Below are 16551 nucleotides of genomic sequence, written 5' to 3'. Positions count from 1 at the left end.
CATATAGTGGAAGGAACACTGGGCCTGGAATCAGAAGAACTGGGTTCCTATCTCAGCTCTCCTCTTAACTTCATGATTTTTGGCATGCGGCCTCTCCACCTCTCTGGCCTTAGTTTCCTTTCTATATGCTGAGGGGGAATTAAACCCAGCAACATGAAGTTCCTTTCAGCTCTGACATTTTGTGATAAATACACAGGCATACTATGGAAATAAATTGCAAGTTTGGTTTCAGACCATCACAATAAAGCAGATATTGAGTTACATACATATTTTGTTTTTTCCAGTGCATATCAAAGTTATGTTTACACTATTCTGTAGTCTACTATGTGTGCAATAGCATTATGTCTAAAAAATATATGCACGTTAATTTAAAAACACTTTATTGCCAAAAAAAAAAAAAAAAAAATACCGACACAGGGGCTGGGCGTGGTGGCTCACGCCTGTAATTCCAGCACTTTGGGAGGCCGAGGCAGTTGGATCACCTGAGGTCAGGAGTTCGAGACCAGCCTGACCACCGTGGCGGAACCCCGTCTCTACTAAAAATACAAAAATTAACTGAGTGTGGAGGTGGATGCCTGTAATCCCAGCTACTTGGGCAACTGAGGCAGGAGAATCGCTTGAACCTGGGAGGCAGAGGTTGCACTGAGCCGAGATCATGCCACTGCACAGCATAGGTGACAGAGCGAGACTCCCTCTCAAAAAAAAAATGCTGACACACAAAGTGAGCACATTACTGTTGGAAAATGGCACCAATAGACTTCCTTGACATAGGGTTGCTGCAAAATCTGGGAAGCACAGTAAAATGAAGCACCATAAAACCAAGTATAACTGTAAGTATTTGTATAGTAAACAAGGGAGATAGATATATAATCTATTGTGTCAACCAGGCACAGTGGCTCATGCCTGTAATCCCAGCACTTTGGGAGGCCAGGGCGGGCAGATCACATGAATCCAGGAGTTTGAGCCAACATGGTTTCGGCCAACATGGCAAAACCCCACCTCTACTAAAAATACAAAAATTAACCGAGCATGGCAGTGCACACCTCTAATCCCAGCTACTGGGGAGGCTGAGGCACAAGAATCGCTTGAACCCGGAGGCGGAGGTTGCAGTGAGGCGAGATGGCGCCACTGCACTCCAGCCTGGGTGACAGAGTGAGACTCTGTCTCAAAGAAAATAGAAGATATAATTGTGTCACTTACACTGAGTCTCTCCTGTCTAGTGTCTAGAAGGAAAGAAAATTTCTGTAACCAGCAGCCCAGCTCACTTTGTAATGATAGGGTAAAATTAAATCTTACATAACCAACTTTGAAATTAAAAATGTATGTGTAAATCTGATTTGTCCAACTATAGGCAAATTTCAGTCATTTAGGAACTGCCTAGCTTTATTTTGTGATTATGCCTTTTTCCCCTCCCTCATTTGCATTTAGACAGTTAAGAGCTTATATTAAACACCCATACCACCAAAGAAGGAAAAGGGTAGCATGGTATAAATGACTAATTTTATAACCAGACCCAATGAAAGATTGAAATAGAAAATAGGTGAAATCCTTTTACTCCATGAAAATGGCCTTGCTGTCATTTCAAACTATGCACTTTATATGTGTTTATCAAAAAAAGTCAGAATAGAGAAAAGTAATGAAAGAAAATAAAGGAGATCTGAAATCACACTATTGAGAAAGAACTTTTACATTCTGGAGACCCTTCTTTTATATCCGTGTGTTGATCTACTGGTTACTCACTAGCTATATTTGTATTTAAATATTTTCCCTTCCTCAGTCATTAAAAAATTTTTGCGTTACCTTCCCTCTTCTTTTTTTCCCCCTTTTCTTTTAAAACATTGCCCCCTTTCTCCGTGACTTCAGTGTTAACTGCATATTATAATGTGTCTTTTCCCTGTTCATGTATGGAATCTTACATTACTCTTGTAACAGTACATTGTGGAGATTCCTTCCAGTGTAACAGATTTAACTGAACTCATTCATTTTCATGGATAGCATAAATATGGGACATGTGTAGTACAGTTAAATTAACATATTCTCTTATTAATGGGCATTTGGGATATTTCCAGTTTGAGGTGTGTCAGGGTCCTCAAGACCATCCTGATGTTCAGTGATTTACTAGAAGGCCTCATGGGATGCAGCGTACAGTTATACTCACACTTAAGGTGTATTACAACAAAATGGTGATAGCAGGTAGAGTCTGGGGAAATCTGTATTTTCTTTCCTGGTGTTCGGTCTCTCTTCTGAGGAAGTACATCAAGTCAGTTCTTTTCCCCAGCAACAAAAATGTAGTAACACATTGTTTCTGTCTGGGAAAGCCCATTAATGTTCAGCACTCAAGACTTTTATTGGACAGTGTTACCTCTTCCCAGCCAAATATGTGACAGTATGCACAGACTATTGCCAATGTGGGAAACCCATTTGAGCTTTCAGTGTCCAGAGTTTTTACTGGGGCTCAATCACATACTGTCTCTGTTGCTGACTTTTAGTTTCCAACCCCTCCTGGCAGTCATGCTAATACCATTTCCTCTGGAGAGAGCTGATATGGCATGGCCCAAAGCCCCTATCATAAACCATACTGTTACACTGTCAGCCAAAGTCCCCAGGCAAATAAAGACAGGACATGTTATGGGTGTCGGGATCACCTCACATTAGTCAATGAAGGTTAGTTTCTCACTACACACTGGCACATGCTCAAGAAATATTTAATGAGTGGGCTTGGATTTGCTAGGTTGAAGGATATGTGTAGATTGTAATTTTTAAAGTATTTCCAGATTACGTTCCCCAAAAAAACCTGAAAGAAATTGCATATTTAACAACAATGGTATGAGAGAGGTTTTTTCTTCTTCCCTTGTTTTATGTCCCATCATTTTATTTAATTTCTGCAGATTTGGTGGATGAGAATTAATATTGTTACTTTTTGCATTTAAGGTTGGATCTTTAGCTTATTTTTTATTGGCTTATTGATCATTGTCTCTGTCCATTTTCAGCTGCTATAACAAACTACCACAGACTGTTTGTTTATAATGAACAGAAATTTGTTGGCTGGCAGTGTCAGCATCTGGTGAGGGCCTTCTTACTGGGTCGTCACATGACAGAAGGTGGAAGGGCAAAAGGGAGAGCCCACTCCAGAAAACCCTTTATGTAACAGCATTAATTCATTCATGAGGGTGGAGCCCTCATGACCTAAATGCCTTCCATTAGGCCCAACTCCCAACACTGTCACCCTGGGAATTAGTTTTCAACATGAGTTTTGGAGGGGACAGACATTCAGACTGTAACAATCACTTATGTATTGATTCATAGGAATTTATTTATTTTGAGATGGGGTCTCGCTCTGAAGCCAAGGCTGGAGTGTAGTGGAGCAACCTTGGCCCACTACAACCTCCACCTCCTGGGCTCAAATGATCCTCCCACCTCAGCCTCCTGAGTAGCTGGGACCACAGGTGTGCACCACCACACTGGGCTAATCTTGGTATTTTTTGTAGAGATGGGGTTTTGCCATGTTGCCCAGGCTTGTTATAAACTCCTGAGCTCAAGCGATCTGCCTGCCTTGGCCTCCCAAAACGCTGGGATTACAGGCGTGAGCCACCATACCAGGCCCAATTTGTAGGAATTTCTGATATATTTTGTATGCCAATATTTTGTTTGTTCTAAGTATTGCATATATTTTCTGCCAGTTAATAATCTTATGATTTTTTATGCTATTTTTAATCATACAAAATCTCAGAAATATGAAATAGTTTTTCCCTTCAAGGATTGTACATTTTGCATCTTATTTTGACAAATTCTTATCTAGCCTAAGGTGATTTCAAAAAATTATTCTCTAATGACTTTTAAAAAATTTCACAATCAGGCCGGGCGCTATGGCTCATGCCTGTAATCCCAGCACTTTGGGAGGCTGAGGCGGGTGGACAACCTGAGGTCAGGAGTTCAAGACCAGCCGGACCAACATGATGAAACCTCATCTCTACTAAAAATAACAAAAATTAGCCAGGCGTGGTGGCAGGCGCCTGTCATCCCAGCTACTTGGGAGGCTGAGACAACAGAATTGCTTGAACCCGGGAGGCGGAGGTTGCAGCGAGCTGAGATCACGCCATTGCACTCCAGCCTGGGCAACAAGAGCGAAACTCTGTCTCAAAAAAAAAAAAATCACAATCAAGATGTTCATCCACCAAGAATTACTTGATTCTAGGCTCTCTACTCTCTTCTGTTCTGGTCCTGCATCAGTAGCACACTGTCTGAATTACCCTAGGCTTCTGATAAACTGTGGTATCTGGAGGGCCTGAACCCCTAATCATATTTATAAGTGCAGGCTCAGCTGCATGCTACCTGGCTCTTTTAAAAATAGCCTTTGGGCCAGGCACTGTGGCTCATGCCTATAATCCCAGCACTTTGGGAGGCTGAAGCGGACAGATCACCTGAGGTCAGGAGTTCGAGACCAGTCTGACCAACTAGAAAAACCCCGTCTCTACTAAAAATACCAAATTAGTTGGGCATGATGGCACATGCCTGTAATCCCAGCTATTTGGGAGACTGAGGCAGGAGTGCTTGAACCCCAGGAGGGGGAGGTTGCCGTGAACTGAGATCACGCTATTGCACTTCAGTCTGGACAACGAGTGAAACTCTTTCTCAAAAAAAAAAAAAAAACATTTGGCCAGGCGTGATGGCTCACACCTGTCATTCCAGCACTTTGGGAGGTCTGGCCGGGAGGATTGCTTGAGCCCAGGAGTTTGAGACCAGCCCTGGCAATATAGCAAGATCCCATTTCTACAAAAAAAATTGTTTTAGGTTAGCTGGGCATGGTAGTGCATGCCTGTAATCCCAGCTACTTCGGAGGCTGAGGTGGGAGGATGACTTGAACCTGGGATGTCGAGGCTGCAGTGAGCCGTAGTCATACCACTGCACTGCAGCCTGGGCAACAGAACAAGACCCTGTCTCAAAAAAATTTTTAAAAAGCCTTTGGTGTTGAATTTTTGCCCTTTATTTTTAAAATTTTTTTATTTTAGATGGGGTCTTGCTATGTTGCCTAGGCTAGACTCAAACTTCTGGGCTCAGGGGATCCTCCTACCTCAGCCTCCTCAGTAGCTGAGACTACTGGTACATGTCACTACACCCAGCTTTTGTTTTTTAATAAAAATTTTAGATTGCTTAATTCTAGGAAAACCTATTAAGATTTTGATTGGAACTTAATTGAATTAATAAATTAGGGAGATTATATATATATTTTTGATAATTCCTTGAGTATGGCATCTCTCCATTTTTTAGTCTTTGAATTATGTTCTGTAACTTCTGATTTAAATTTGTGACTCTTACGAATGCAACTTTTAAAAATATATACAGCTTTTCCAAATATGTAGGAATGCTGTTGCCTTTTCCTCTCTCTCTCTCTCTCTCTGTCTCTCCTTTCTTTTCTTGATGGAGTCTCGCTGTGTTGCCCAGGCTGGAGTGCAGTGGTGCAATCTTGGCTCACCGCAACTTCTGTTCCCCGGAGTCAAGGGATTCTCATCAGTTGATGGACAAAGTTGTTTTTGGCCAGGCGCGGTGGCTCACACCTTTAATCCCAGTACTTTGGGAGGCCGTGGCAGGCGGCTGAGGCAGGCAGATCACCTGAGGCTGTCTCAGCCTCCCAAGTAGCTGGAATTACAGGCATGCACCTCCACGCCCAGCTAATTTTTGTATTTTTAATAAAAAAATGCAAAAAATTGGCCAGGCGTGGTGGTGGGCGCCTGTAGTCCCAGCTATTCGGGAAGCTGAGGCAGGAGAATGGCGTGAACCCGGGAGGCGGAGCTTGCAGTGAGGTGAGATCATGCCACTGCACTCCAGCCTGGGTGACAGAGCGAGACTCCGTCTCAAAAAATAAATAAATAAATTAAAAATAAAACAAATAAATAAATAAAAGCTAAAGCATTCTAGGAATTACATGTCTGGGAGCTGCTTTGCTGAATCTCTTGGAAGTTGTTAAGGAAAGGCATCTGAGATATACCAGATCAGACCTTCATCTTCTGAGCTTCCCACTTGTAAACTGAAATTTTAAATTACCCGAAATAGGCCTCCCTTCTCTTAACTCCCAATTTGAAGGCTGCGATTTTAAATTAGATGAGAATTTACTTAACTCTATTTGATACATATCCTTATGAATGAACATTTGTTGACTGTCTACTGAATGTGACAGGTATTGTTCTAAGCACTTTATTTGTAATGACTTACTTTTACAAAACACCCCTATGAGTAATGTTCTATTATCCCCTTATTTACAGTTGAGGAAACTGGGTACAGAGAGATTAAGTAACTAGTCTGATGTCACAGGTAGTATTCAGCCGAGCCTGCACTCATAAATATGATACTGTCCTGCTTCTCCCTTGCTAATATAGGCAATAAAGAGCTTTCTGAAGGGGAAGAAATAATTATTAAACTGATTTAATGAATTACTATAATTGCAGTTTCAATAATTAGTTTTGTAAAATGCAACTGGTATAGCAGTTTTTGAAGTTTTCTAATTTTTTCCTTCTGTTCACTTTGGTTCTGTTAGGTTTGCCTTTTCACCATTGTCTGAGGAAGAGGAGGAGGACGAACAAAAGGAGCCTATGCTGAAAGAAAGCTTTGGTAATAATAAAATTCACCTCTTATTAGTACTTTAAATATTATTTTTCTGTAAGTACATTGTTTATTATTTTATAACTGTGTTGTTCCTATATTTGGTATGGGATGAAGTTAGGGTTAAGAAAATAAGGGTGTGAATCTTAAGATGAAGGCATGGTAAATTCAGTAAGTAATTGCACATTAAGTATCCATTTTACTTGCTAGAAGTGAGCTAAAAATTTTGCTTTGAACTTCCCAGCTTACATATAAAGATGGAGAAGCATCTGTTGTATACTTCACAAGTATTAGGAAGCTTAAAATAAAACTATGATAAGTAACTTTGGGGCTTTTAATTTAAAAAAAGAAAAAGTTCTGAATCCGTTTTGCCAACATTGTTGGTCTGTTCACAAAGTTAAACAGTGTATATTTATTTTCTTCTACAGAAGGAATGAAAATGAGAAGTACCAAACAAGAACCCAATGGAAATAGTAAAGTTAACAAAGCAGTAAGTATGACTTTTCCATTTGTCTTTGTTCTTTGTCCCATCTTCCAACCCTTAGTAGAACTACTAGAAGAAAACAGGAGGAAAATTCTGTGACATTGGTCTTGGCAATGATTTTTTTTTGTATATGACCCCAAAAGCACAGGGACAAAGCAGAAATAGAGAAGTGAGAGTACATCAAACTATAAAGCTTCTGCCCAGCAAAGGAAACAATTAACGAAGTGAAAAGACAACCTACAGAGTGGGAGAAAACATTTGCAAACATTGCATCTGTTAAGGGGTTAATACCCAATTTATATAAGGAACTCAGTAGCAAGAAAACGAATAGCCCAGTTTAAAAATGGGCAATGGACCTGAATATACATTTCTTAACATAACACCTACAAATGGCCAACAAGTATATGAAAAAATTTTTATCATTACTAATCCTCAGGGAAATGCAAATGAAAACCACAATGAGATAACACCTCACACCTGTTTGAATGGCATTTATCAAAATGAAGAAATAACAAGTGTTGACAAGGACATGGAAAAAAGGGAACCCTTGTACACTGTTGATAGGAATGTGAGTTAGTATAGCCATTATGGAAAATAGTATGGAGATTCCTCAAAATTAAAAATGGAACTACCTTATGATCCAGGATTCATGTCACTGAGTATATACCTAAAGGAAATGAAATCAGTATGTTAAAGAGATACTTGCACTGTCATGTTCATTGCGTCATTAATCACAGTAGCCAAGATACAGAATCAACCTGCATGTCCATCAGTAGATGAATGGATAAGGAAAATGTGTATTTTGATATACAATGGAATACTATTTAGATTCAGAAGAGAAGGAAATCTTGTCATTCGCAACAGCGTGAAGAAGCCTGGAAGATACTATGTTAAGCAAAATAAGCCAGGCACAGAAAGACAAATACCACATGATCTCACTTACGTCGAATCTAAAAAAGTTGAATTCCTAGAAGCAGAGCAGAAAGCAAAATAAGCCAGGCACAGAAAGACAAATACCACATGATCTCACTTACGTCAAATCTAAAAAAGTTGAATTCCTAGAAGCAGAGCAGAGGGTTGAGTGCTGGTTACTAGGGGCTATGGGAGAACTGGGGAGATGTTGGTCAAAGGGATTTTTTTTTTTTTTTTTTGTGAGACGGAGTCTCGCTCTGTCGCCCAGGCTGGAGTGCAGTGGCGCGATCTCGGCTCACTGCAAGCTCCGCCTCCTGGGTTCACGCCATTCTCCTGCCTCAGCCTCCCGAGTAGCTGGGACTACAGGCGTCCGCCACCACGCCCGGCTAATTTTTAGTATTTTTAGTAGAGACGGGGTTTCACCGTGTTAGCCAGGATGGTCTCGATCTCCTGACCTCGTGATCCACCCGCCTCGGCCTCCCAAAGTGCTGGGATTACAGGCGTGAGCCACCGCGCCCGGCCGGTCAAAGGGATTTTTAAAAATGTTTTTAAAAATTAAAATATTTGACTTTTCTGTCAGCAGTCCCATTTGTGAATGTATGACTACAGAATTATGAAAGACAAGATTTAAGACCTTCATGTCCTTACTTGAGATGTATTATGTGGTGCATTTTAGTAATGAGTGGTATTTGTATGTTCCCAGCAGGAAGATGATTTGAAGTGGGTAGAAGAGAATGTTCCTTCTTCTGTGACAGATGTGTAAGTTTTTGAATGATTACCACAAGAATCCTATTTCAAAGTTAGTACTACTTTGTTATTATTTTAAATGAGCAAGTTATACTCATGAAAATACAGATACTGAAAAATAATTAAAAGAATAGGAATAATCTGCAAACCAAATTAATTGGGTTTATTCATTCAGATGACATTTCTGCTTAGAAAGATTTAGCTATGTAGTAGATCTTAAAATGAATGGGATACTCCTTTTGAAATTTTTAGTTCCTTTCCAGGGCTATAATTTTAATGAAACATTGGTCCTGTTGCATTGCAAAATACGTTTTTTTCTATACAATTTCTGTAACTGTTGCTTATTGTATTGCTGTTTATTTTTCCTAAAAGGGCCATTAATAAAATGCAAATCTTAGATAATTATAAAGCTTTTAATTGCATTATTCCATTGTCTTTTATGAACCATTTATGGCTTTATTTTACATTGTTCAATTTAGTATTTCTCTCTCTTTGCAGAGCACTTCCAGCCCTTCTGGATTCAGATGAGGTTGGTACTCAATTCACGTGCATAAATTATGTATATGGTGACTAAATAGAAAGTCATGAATCGTCTGTTCATGGAGATTCTCTTTATTTGACTCAGTAGTGGCCTGAAAACTATAGTTTATATAGTTGAAAAGGATAAGAATAGAAATACTAATAGAGTTCAAACATTCAAGAATCTTTCCTTTCTTTGCATCTGTCTATACATGTTTCACCTTTCAAAGTTATATGGTCAGACTTCAGAATGTTTTTGTTTAAATTGGGTAGTAAATACAGTACTCTCCACCATCTAGTTCTTTTGTCTGTAAGAAATGCAAATTTAACTCTAATCTAATATTGGCAAAAATAATAAGGAAAAAATATTGAGAAAGGAATATAGTAGACCAAAACAAAATCTAAATTGTTACCTACTATTTAATAATATTTATGTCACTACCTTCTTCAGATAGTAAGGATTATAATTAGTACCTCTAATATTTATGTTTTTAATCTTTAGTTTGCCTCCATACAGTTAATCTAGAAGGCTTCACATGAAGTCTTATGTTAGGATTGTGGGCCAGGTATAGTGGCTCATGCCTGTAATCCCAGCACTTTGGGAGGCCGAGGCAGGAGGATCACTTGAGGTCAGGAGCTTGAGACCAGCCTGGGCAACATGGTGAAACCCCATCTCTACAAAACATACAAAAATTAGCTGGAGATGGTGGCATACACCTGTAGTCTCAGCTACTTGGGAGGTGAAGTGGGAGGATCACTTGAGCCCTGGAGGCAGAGGTTGCAGTGAGCTGAGATCGCGCCACTCCAGCCTGGGCAAAAGAGTGAGACCCCATCTCAAAAAAAAAAAAAAAAAAAAAAAGAAAAAGAATTGTGGCCTGAGTTCACGGAAACTAGTTCTGGATATGTTCTGAATATTAGGTCATTATAGAGTTTTTGTTTGTTTGTTTTTGTTTTGTTTTTTTTCAGGAAGCCTTTTGGAAACATCTTGTCTGATTCTGATTCATTGTGTTGAATTGGCTGCTAAAAATGTTTTGTTCATTTCCCACTGACATGATCTTTGACACAGCATGTACAGTATCAAATTCCTTAGCTGTTCTATGTGTTGAAATAATTGAGAACTCTACCATTCAGATTTGAACCTATCTACATAACACTTCGCTTTCTGTGGTATATTCTGCTGTTCCCACATCTCCCTCTTGAGGTGTTCCTCTGCTAATTATTTGCCTTTAAGGCTTCCCTTGTACTTCAGCTCTCCATGAGCTGCTATAAGCAGAGAAGGCTGATTAATTGAAACCTGATTGTGCCCTTCATGGGAATGCAGGTTTGCTATAGTAATTTGGTGGCACTGAGTTCAGCCATCTGTTCATATTTTCCTCTGTGAAAACACTGTGCAAGATTTTCCAGGTATACATAAGGCTTTTTTGTGGTAAGAAAACATAACAATGAGATCTACTCTCTTAACTCCTTTAGTGTACGTTACAGTATTGTTACGTATAAGCACAATGTTGTACAGCAGATCTCTAGAACATTTTCATCTCATTTAAATGAAATTTTATACCTGTTGAATAGCAATTCTTGCTTTCCCCCTCCCTCAGCGCCTGGCATCCACCATTCTATTTCTGCCTTTGAGTTCTATTTTAGATAACTCATATAAGTGGAATCATGCAGCATTTGTCCTTCTGTGGCTTGCTTATTTCACTTAGCATAATGTCTTCAAGATTTATCTAAGTTGTAGCACATGTCAGAATTTCCTTCCTTTTTAAGGTTGACAAGTGTTCCACTGTATATACGTAACATGTTATCTTCATCCATTTATCTGTCAGTGAACACTTGGGTTATTTCCATACCTTGGCTGTTGTGAATAATGTTGCAGTGAACATGGGAGTGCACATTTCTCTTTGAGATCCTGCTTCATTTCTTTTAGGTATATATGCAGAAGTGGGATTACTGGATTATATGGTAGTGATTTTTTAATTTTTTTGAGGAGCTTTCATACTGTTTTCCATAGCGATTGCACCATTTTACATTTCCACCAGCAATGCACAGGGGTTCCAATTTCTTTCTTTGCCCACATTTGTTATTTTTTGTTTTTTGATAATGGCCATCCTAACAGGTGTGACGTGACACCTTGTGGTTTTGGTTTGTATTTCTCTGATGATTAGTGATGATGAGCATTTTTTTTATATACCTGTCAGCCATTTGGAAGCCCTCTTTTGAGAAATGTCTCTTCCAGTCCCTGGCCCAGTTTTTAATCAAGTTAGTTGATTTTTTGCTGTTGAATTGTAGGGGTTTCTTATATATTTTGGATATTAACCCTTATCAGATACAGTCCTATGCCACATTTCAGTCAGCAACGGACCACATATATGACAGTGGTCCCATAAGAACCCCCGGGTTCACGCCATTCTCCTGCCTCAGCCTCCCAAGTAGCTAGGACTACAGGCGCCCGTCACCACGCCCGGCAAATTTTTTGCATTTTTTTAGTAGAGACGGGGTTTCACTGTGTTAGCCAGGATGGTCTCGGTCTCCTGACCTCGTGATCTGCCCACCTCAGCCTCCCAAAATGCTGGGATTACAGGCGTGAGCCACCGCACCTGGCCAATACTGAATTTTTACTGTACCTTTTCAATGTTTAGATAACTTTAGATACCCAAATACTTACCATTGTATTCCAGTTGCCTTTGGTATTCAGTACAGTAACATGCTGTACAGGTTTTTAGCCTAGAGCAATAGGCTTATACCATATAGCTGAGGTATGTAGTAGGCTATATAACATCTAGATTTGTGTAAGTATATTCTGTGAAGTTCACACAGCTATGAGATTGCCTAATGACGCAGTTCTCAGAATGTATCCCTATCATTAAGTATACGTGACTGTATGTAGTATGCGAATATTTTCTCCAATTCTGTAGATTGCCTTTCATTCTGTTGTGTGCTTCCCTTGCTGTGCAGAAGCTTTTTAGTTTGATGTAGTCCCATTGGTCTGTTTTGCCCTTGTTTTGTGCTTTTGGTGTCTTAGACAAGAAATCACTGCCAAGACCAATTTCAAGAAACTTAGGTTGTCTTCTAGGAGTTTTGTGGTTTCAAATCTTATGTCTAATTCTTTAATCTATTTTGACTTGTCTAAGTCTTTAATCTATTTTGAGTTGATTTTTGTATATAGTGAAGATGAGTTACTTTCATTCTTTCTCATGTGAATATCTAGTTTTTCCAGCACCATTTGTTGAGGAAACTGGCAGTTTCCCCACTGTGTAGTGTTGTCTTTCTTTTCGAAGATCAGTTGACCATATATGTGTAGTTTTATTTCTGGGCTTTCTGTTTTGTTCCACTTGGTCATAGTATATGATTCTTTCAACGTGCCGTTAAATTCTATTTTCCATTGTTTCATTGAAGATTTTTGCGTCTGCTCATCAGGGATATTGGCCTGTCGTTTCTCTTCTTGTCATGTCTTTGGCTTTGGCATTAGGGTAATGCTGGCCTCATAGAATAAGTTTGGAAGTTCCTTCCAAATAAATGTTTTCGTCTTTAATTTTTTTGAAAGAGTTTAAGAAGGATTAGTGTTACTTTGTCTTCAAGTACCTGGTAGGACTCAACTAAAGAAGCCATCTGGTCCTGGGCTGTTTTTTTGTTGGGATGTTTTTGATTACTGATGGAATCTTCTTGTTGTAGGTCTTACCAGGTTGTGTGTTCCCCCCTCCCCCCGCCCCCCCCCCCGGATTTTCTATTCCTTGATGATTCAGTCTTGGTAGGTTGTATACTTCTAGGAATTATATATTTTGTTCTAGGTTATCCAGTTTCTTGGCATATTTTTAAAAAGTTTTGTATATTTTTATCGAAATTCTTACTTTGTTCATGCATTGTTCTCCTGAGTTCGTTGAACATCTTCATGATAGTTGTTTTGCATTCTCTTTCAAATAATTCCTATACCTCTGTTTCACTGGGGTTGGTTTCCAGAGATTTATCTTCTTCCTTTGTTTGGGCCTTGTTTCTCTGATTCTCCATTTTCCTTAATTCTTTGTGTTGGTTTCAGTGCATTAGAAAAAAAACAGTTACCTTTCCAGTGTTCATGGACTGGCATTGTACAGGAGAACACCCTCATCAATCATTCTGATAGCCTCTGTAACCCACTCTGTATTATGTCTTTTCTGGACTTCTGCATATGTATTCCCAATCAGAGGGATTTGCTGCGTTTTTCCCTCCCCAGGAATTTATAATCTCTTGCTCCCTTTTGTGTTTATCTGCTGTATCATGGGTCTCCTGGAGCCAGTGGCATAGCCCAGCTCTTTTTTTGTTCATACTGGCCCCAGGCACCTAAAATATACTGGTCCCATCTGTGCTTCAAACCATTCCCTACAGAAACCATTCCCTCAGGTAACCTCTTACAAAGTTGGAACATTTTCACAGTCCATCTCTCCTCCCTAGGGAAAAGCTAGGATTTGGGGATGTTGGGGATTCTACCTGCTTACTCTGCACTTAGCTGGGGGAGCGGCTGTAGTGAGCTCATGCTTGCTAGTCCAAACTTCCACTTTGATTTCAGCAACTTCCAACCTGGGCCCTTTGTTTTTAGCTCTCGGACTCAGGCAAGACAGAAAACAGTCTCTCGTGCAGGTTCCAGAAAAGTCAGAATGTTGGATGTACATTCCAGTCATTTCCTTCCCTCTGCAAAAAGAAGCTGGGAGCTGAGGGTTTCCTCTCTATCTTGTGGTACTGTGCTGGGTCCATGGGAAGGGAAGAATTACGGCAAGAGGGTGCCTCAGGTTTTTCTGCCGACTTTGATTCAGCTGGTTTCATGCTTTCCTATAGTGCAGAAGACCCTCAACTGGTTTCTGGATTTCCCACAAAGGGAATTTTTCCATGTATTATTGAATCAGTGTGTCTGTAGAGGGAAGGAGGGTCCAGGGCTTCCTATTCTGTCATCTTGCTGACATCACTTTCTCCAAGGCCTTTTTTTTCCCTTAAAACTGAAAAAGACCTTAAATGAATTACAGGAGAAACAATTTACATGATGGACCAGGAATCAAAATGGCATAAGGCTCTTCAACATCTTTGGAAGCCAGAACAAAGCCTTTGAATTTTGAGGAAAATCATTTTCAACCTAGAATTCTGTACTCAACTAAACTATCATTATGAGGGTAAAATAAAGATGTTTCTAGTCACACAAGAAGTAAAATAATTGATGTTCTATATGCAGTTTCTGAAGAAAGTAGTGGAAAATGTTCTCCACAAAAATGAGGAAGCTAGGAAAAAGACTTGGGATCTAGGAAATAAAGGGTCCAACACAGAGACAAGAAAAATTCCCAGTATGATGTAAGAAATTCTCAGGTTGGCAGCTGGGCACCAGGCTTGGATGGAGTGGAGAACAGAGAGCATCGGAAAGGATATTTTTAAGAAAAAGGGAAACATCTATAGATTATCTGATGTGATTGATTATATTCAAAAAGGATTTGTAGTTCTGTCAGTTTGTGATACAATAGTGAGAGGTACTTTGCAAATGAAGCAAAAGAAAAATGAAAATTAACTCTAAGGTATAAAATTGCCTAAGAAGGGAAATTTAAGGGTAGTACATTAATTAATTGAAATGGGATACTGTAAATACTATATTAAATTAAATGTAATTTTATTTTTTACATGATTTTTAAAAAGTGTAGTAAAAAACACATAACAAATCAACCCTCCTAACCATTCTAAAGTGCAAAGTGCTAACTAGGTGCGCGTCTTTGCCCTCATCCTTCACTGGGTCTTCAAGTTAAATTCCTGAATTAGAGGAGTTACACATTTTTATTAAAGCCTAATCTTATGTAAATATTTGTTTAGTCATCTTAACTGACTCTATACATTTCCTTCTGAGTGCTGATTTTCTGTCCAGAAGCCTAGAGCTTTTGATTTAGTTGTTCTTGGGTGAGGTCTGGACATCTGTATGTTCAAAATCTTCATAAATGTTTAGGAACCATTTCTCTAAACATTTAATTAACATAAAGTACTCGTGGAAGATGTTTGCTTGGATAGTCTGTATAGAAGATATTTGGAATATAGATCATTTTCACCTAATATACTTCAACCTTTTTTTTTTCCCTAGGAACGAATGATCACACACTTTGAAAGGTCCAAAATGGAGTAAGGAATGGGAAGATTTGCAGTTAAAGATGGCTACCATCAGGGAAGAGATCAGCATCTGTGTCAGTCTTCTGTACGGCTCCATGGGATTAAAGGAAGCAATGACATCCTGATCTGTTCCTTGATCTTTGGGCATTGGAGTTGGCGAGAGGTGTCAGAACAAAGAGAACATCTTACTGAAAACAAGTTCATAAGATGAGAAAAATCTACGAGCTTCTTATTTACAACACTGCTGCCCCCTTTCCTCCCAGACTCTGACATGGATGTTCATGCAACTTAAGTGTGTTGTTCCTGAACTTTCTGTAATGTTTCATTTTTTAAATCTGACAAACTAAAAAGTTTAACGTCTTCTAAAAGATTGTCATCAACACCATAATATGTAATCTCCAGGAGCAACTGCCTGTAATTTTTATTTATTTAGGGAGTTACATAGGTGATGGGGGAAATTGTTAACTACCTTTCATTTTCCTGGGAAGTCAAGGTTACATCTTGCAGAGGTTGTTTTGAGAAAAAAGGGCCCTTCTGAGTTAAGGAGCCATAGTTCTATCAATGATCAAAAGAAAAAAAAAAAAAGAAACTGTTACAGTATGATTCAGATCATTTAAAAAAGCAAAATCAAGTGCAATTTTGTTTACAAATGGTGTATATTAAAGATTTTTCTATTTCAGATGTACTTTAAAGAGAAATATTAGCTTAACTCTTTTGACATCTGCTATTGTGACACATCCCATTGCTGGCAATGTGGTGCACACTCCGAAACTTTTAACTACTGTTGTGTAAGCCTCCAAGGGTGGCATTGCAGGGTCCTTAGGCAATGTTTTGTTTGCCTTTATGCAGAGAGGTGCTCCAAGTGCTGTGATTGAGCACCGTGCTAGAGGAACTGTAATGCTTCAGAAGTTGTAGCTTATACAAAGGAAACAGGTCCTGCTGGCTTAATTTAAACAGTTATTGCATGAAGTAGCGTGGAGGCCCTGGACTGCTGCTTGTTCTTCAGGATGGACTGTTCTGGTATCTGGTATTGGTTTAGAGACTGTTAATAAGGGACATCACAAGGTGATGGGATTCATTTGAAGCACTCTATTTCTGTTTTAATGGTTTTATCCAATTTTGCCTTCCCAAGATTTTTGTTCTACATAAAAAGTTCATGCCACTTTTTAATATAAAAAAATTTAACAAAA

At 39.2% G+C, this 16551-nt stretch overlaps 1 protein-coding gene across 3 annotated transcripts in view; it reads left to right on the top strand.

Moving 5' to 3' along the window:
- The window catches only part of TMEM87A (transmembrane protein 87A), a 62922-nt gene extending 46371 nt beyond the window's left edge, over positions 1–16551 (top strand). For 2 of the 3 annotated variants that reach the window (XM_055363500.2, XM_055363501.2), the window contains exons 16-20: positions 6533–6606; positions 7026–7087; positions 8697–8752; positions 9239–9269; positions 15336–16551. In XM_055363500.2, coding sequence (XP_055219475.1) covers positions 6533–6606; positions 7026–7087; positions 8697–8752; positions 9239–9269; positions 15336–15377 — 265 coding nt within the window. In that variant the 3' untranslated portion in view covers positions 15378–16551. The remainder of the gene's footprint in view (positions 1–6532; positions 6607–7025; positions 7088–8696; positions 8753–9238; positions 9270–15335) is intronic. The other variant, XM_063698946.1, reaches the window with a different exon arrangement.

Source organism: Gorilla gorilla, chromosome 16 (assembly GCF_029281585.2).
Source record: "Gorilla gorilla gorilla isolate KB3781 chromosome 16, NHGRI_mGorGor1-v2.1_pri, whole genome shotgun sequence".
In the NCBI taxonomy this organism is placed as follows: Eukaryota; Metazoa; Chordata; class Mammalia; order Primates; family Hominidae; genus Gorilla; species Gorilla gorilla.
Note: the sequence above shows the minus strand (reverse complement) of the source record. Positions and strands in the feature narration are given on the sequence as shown.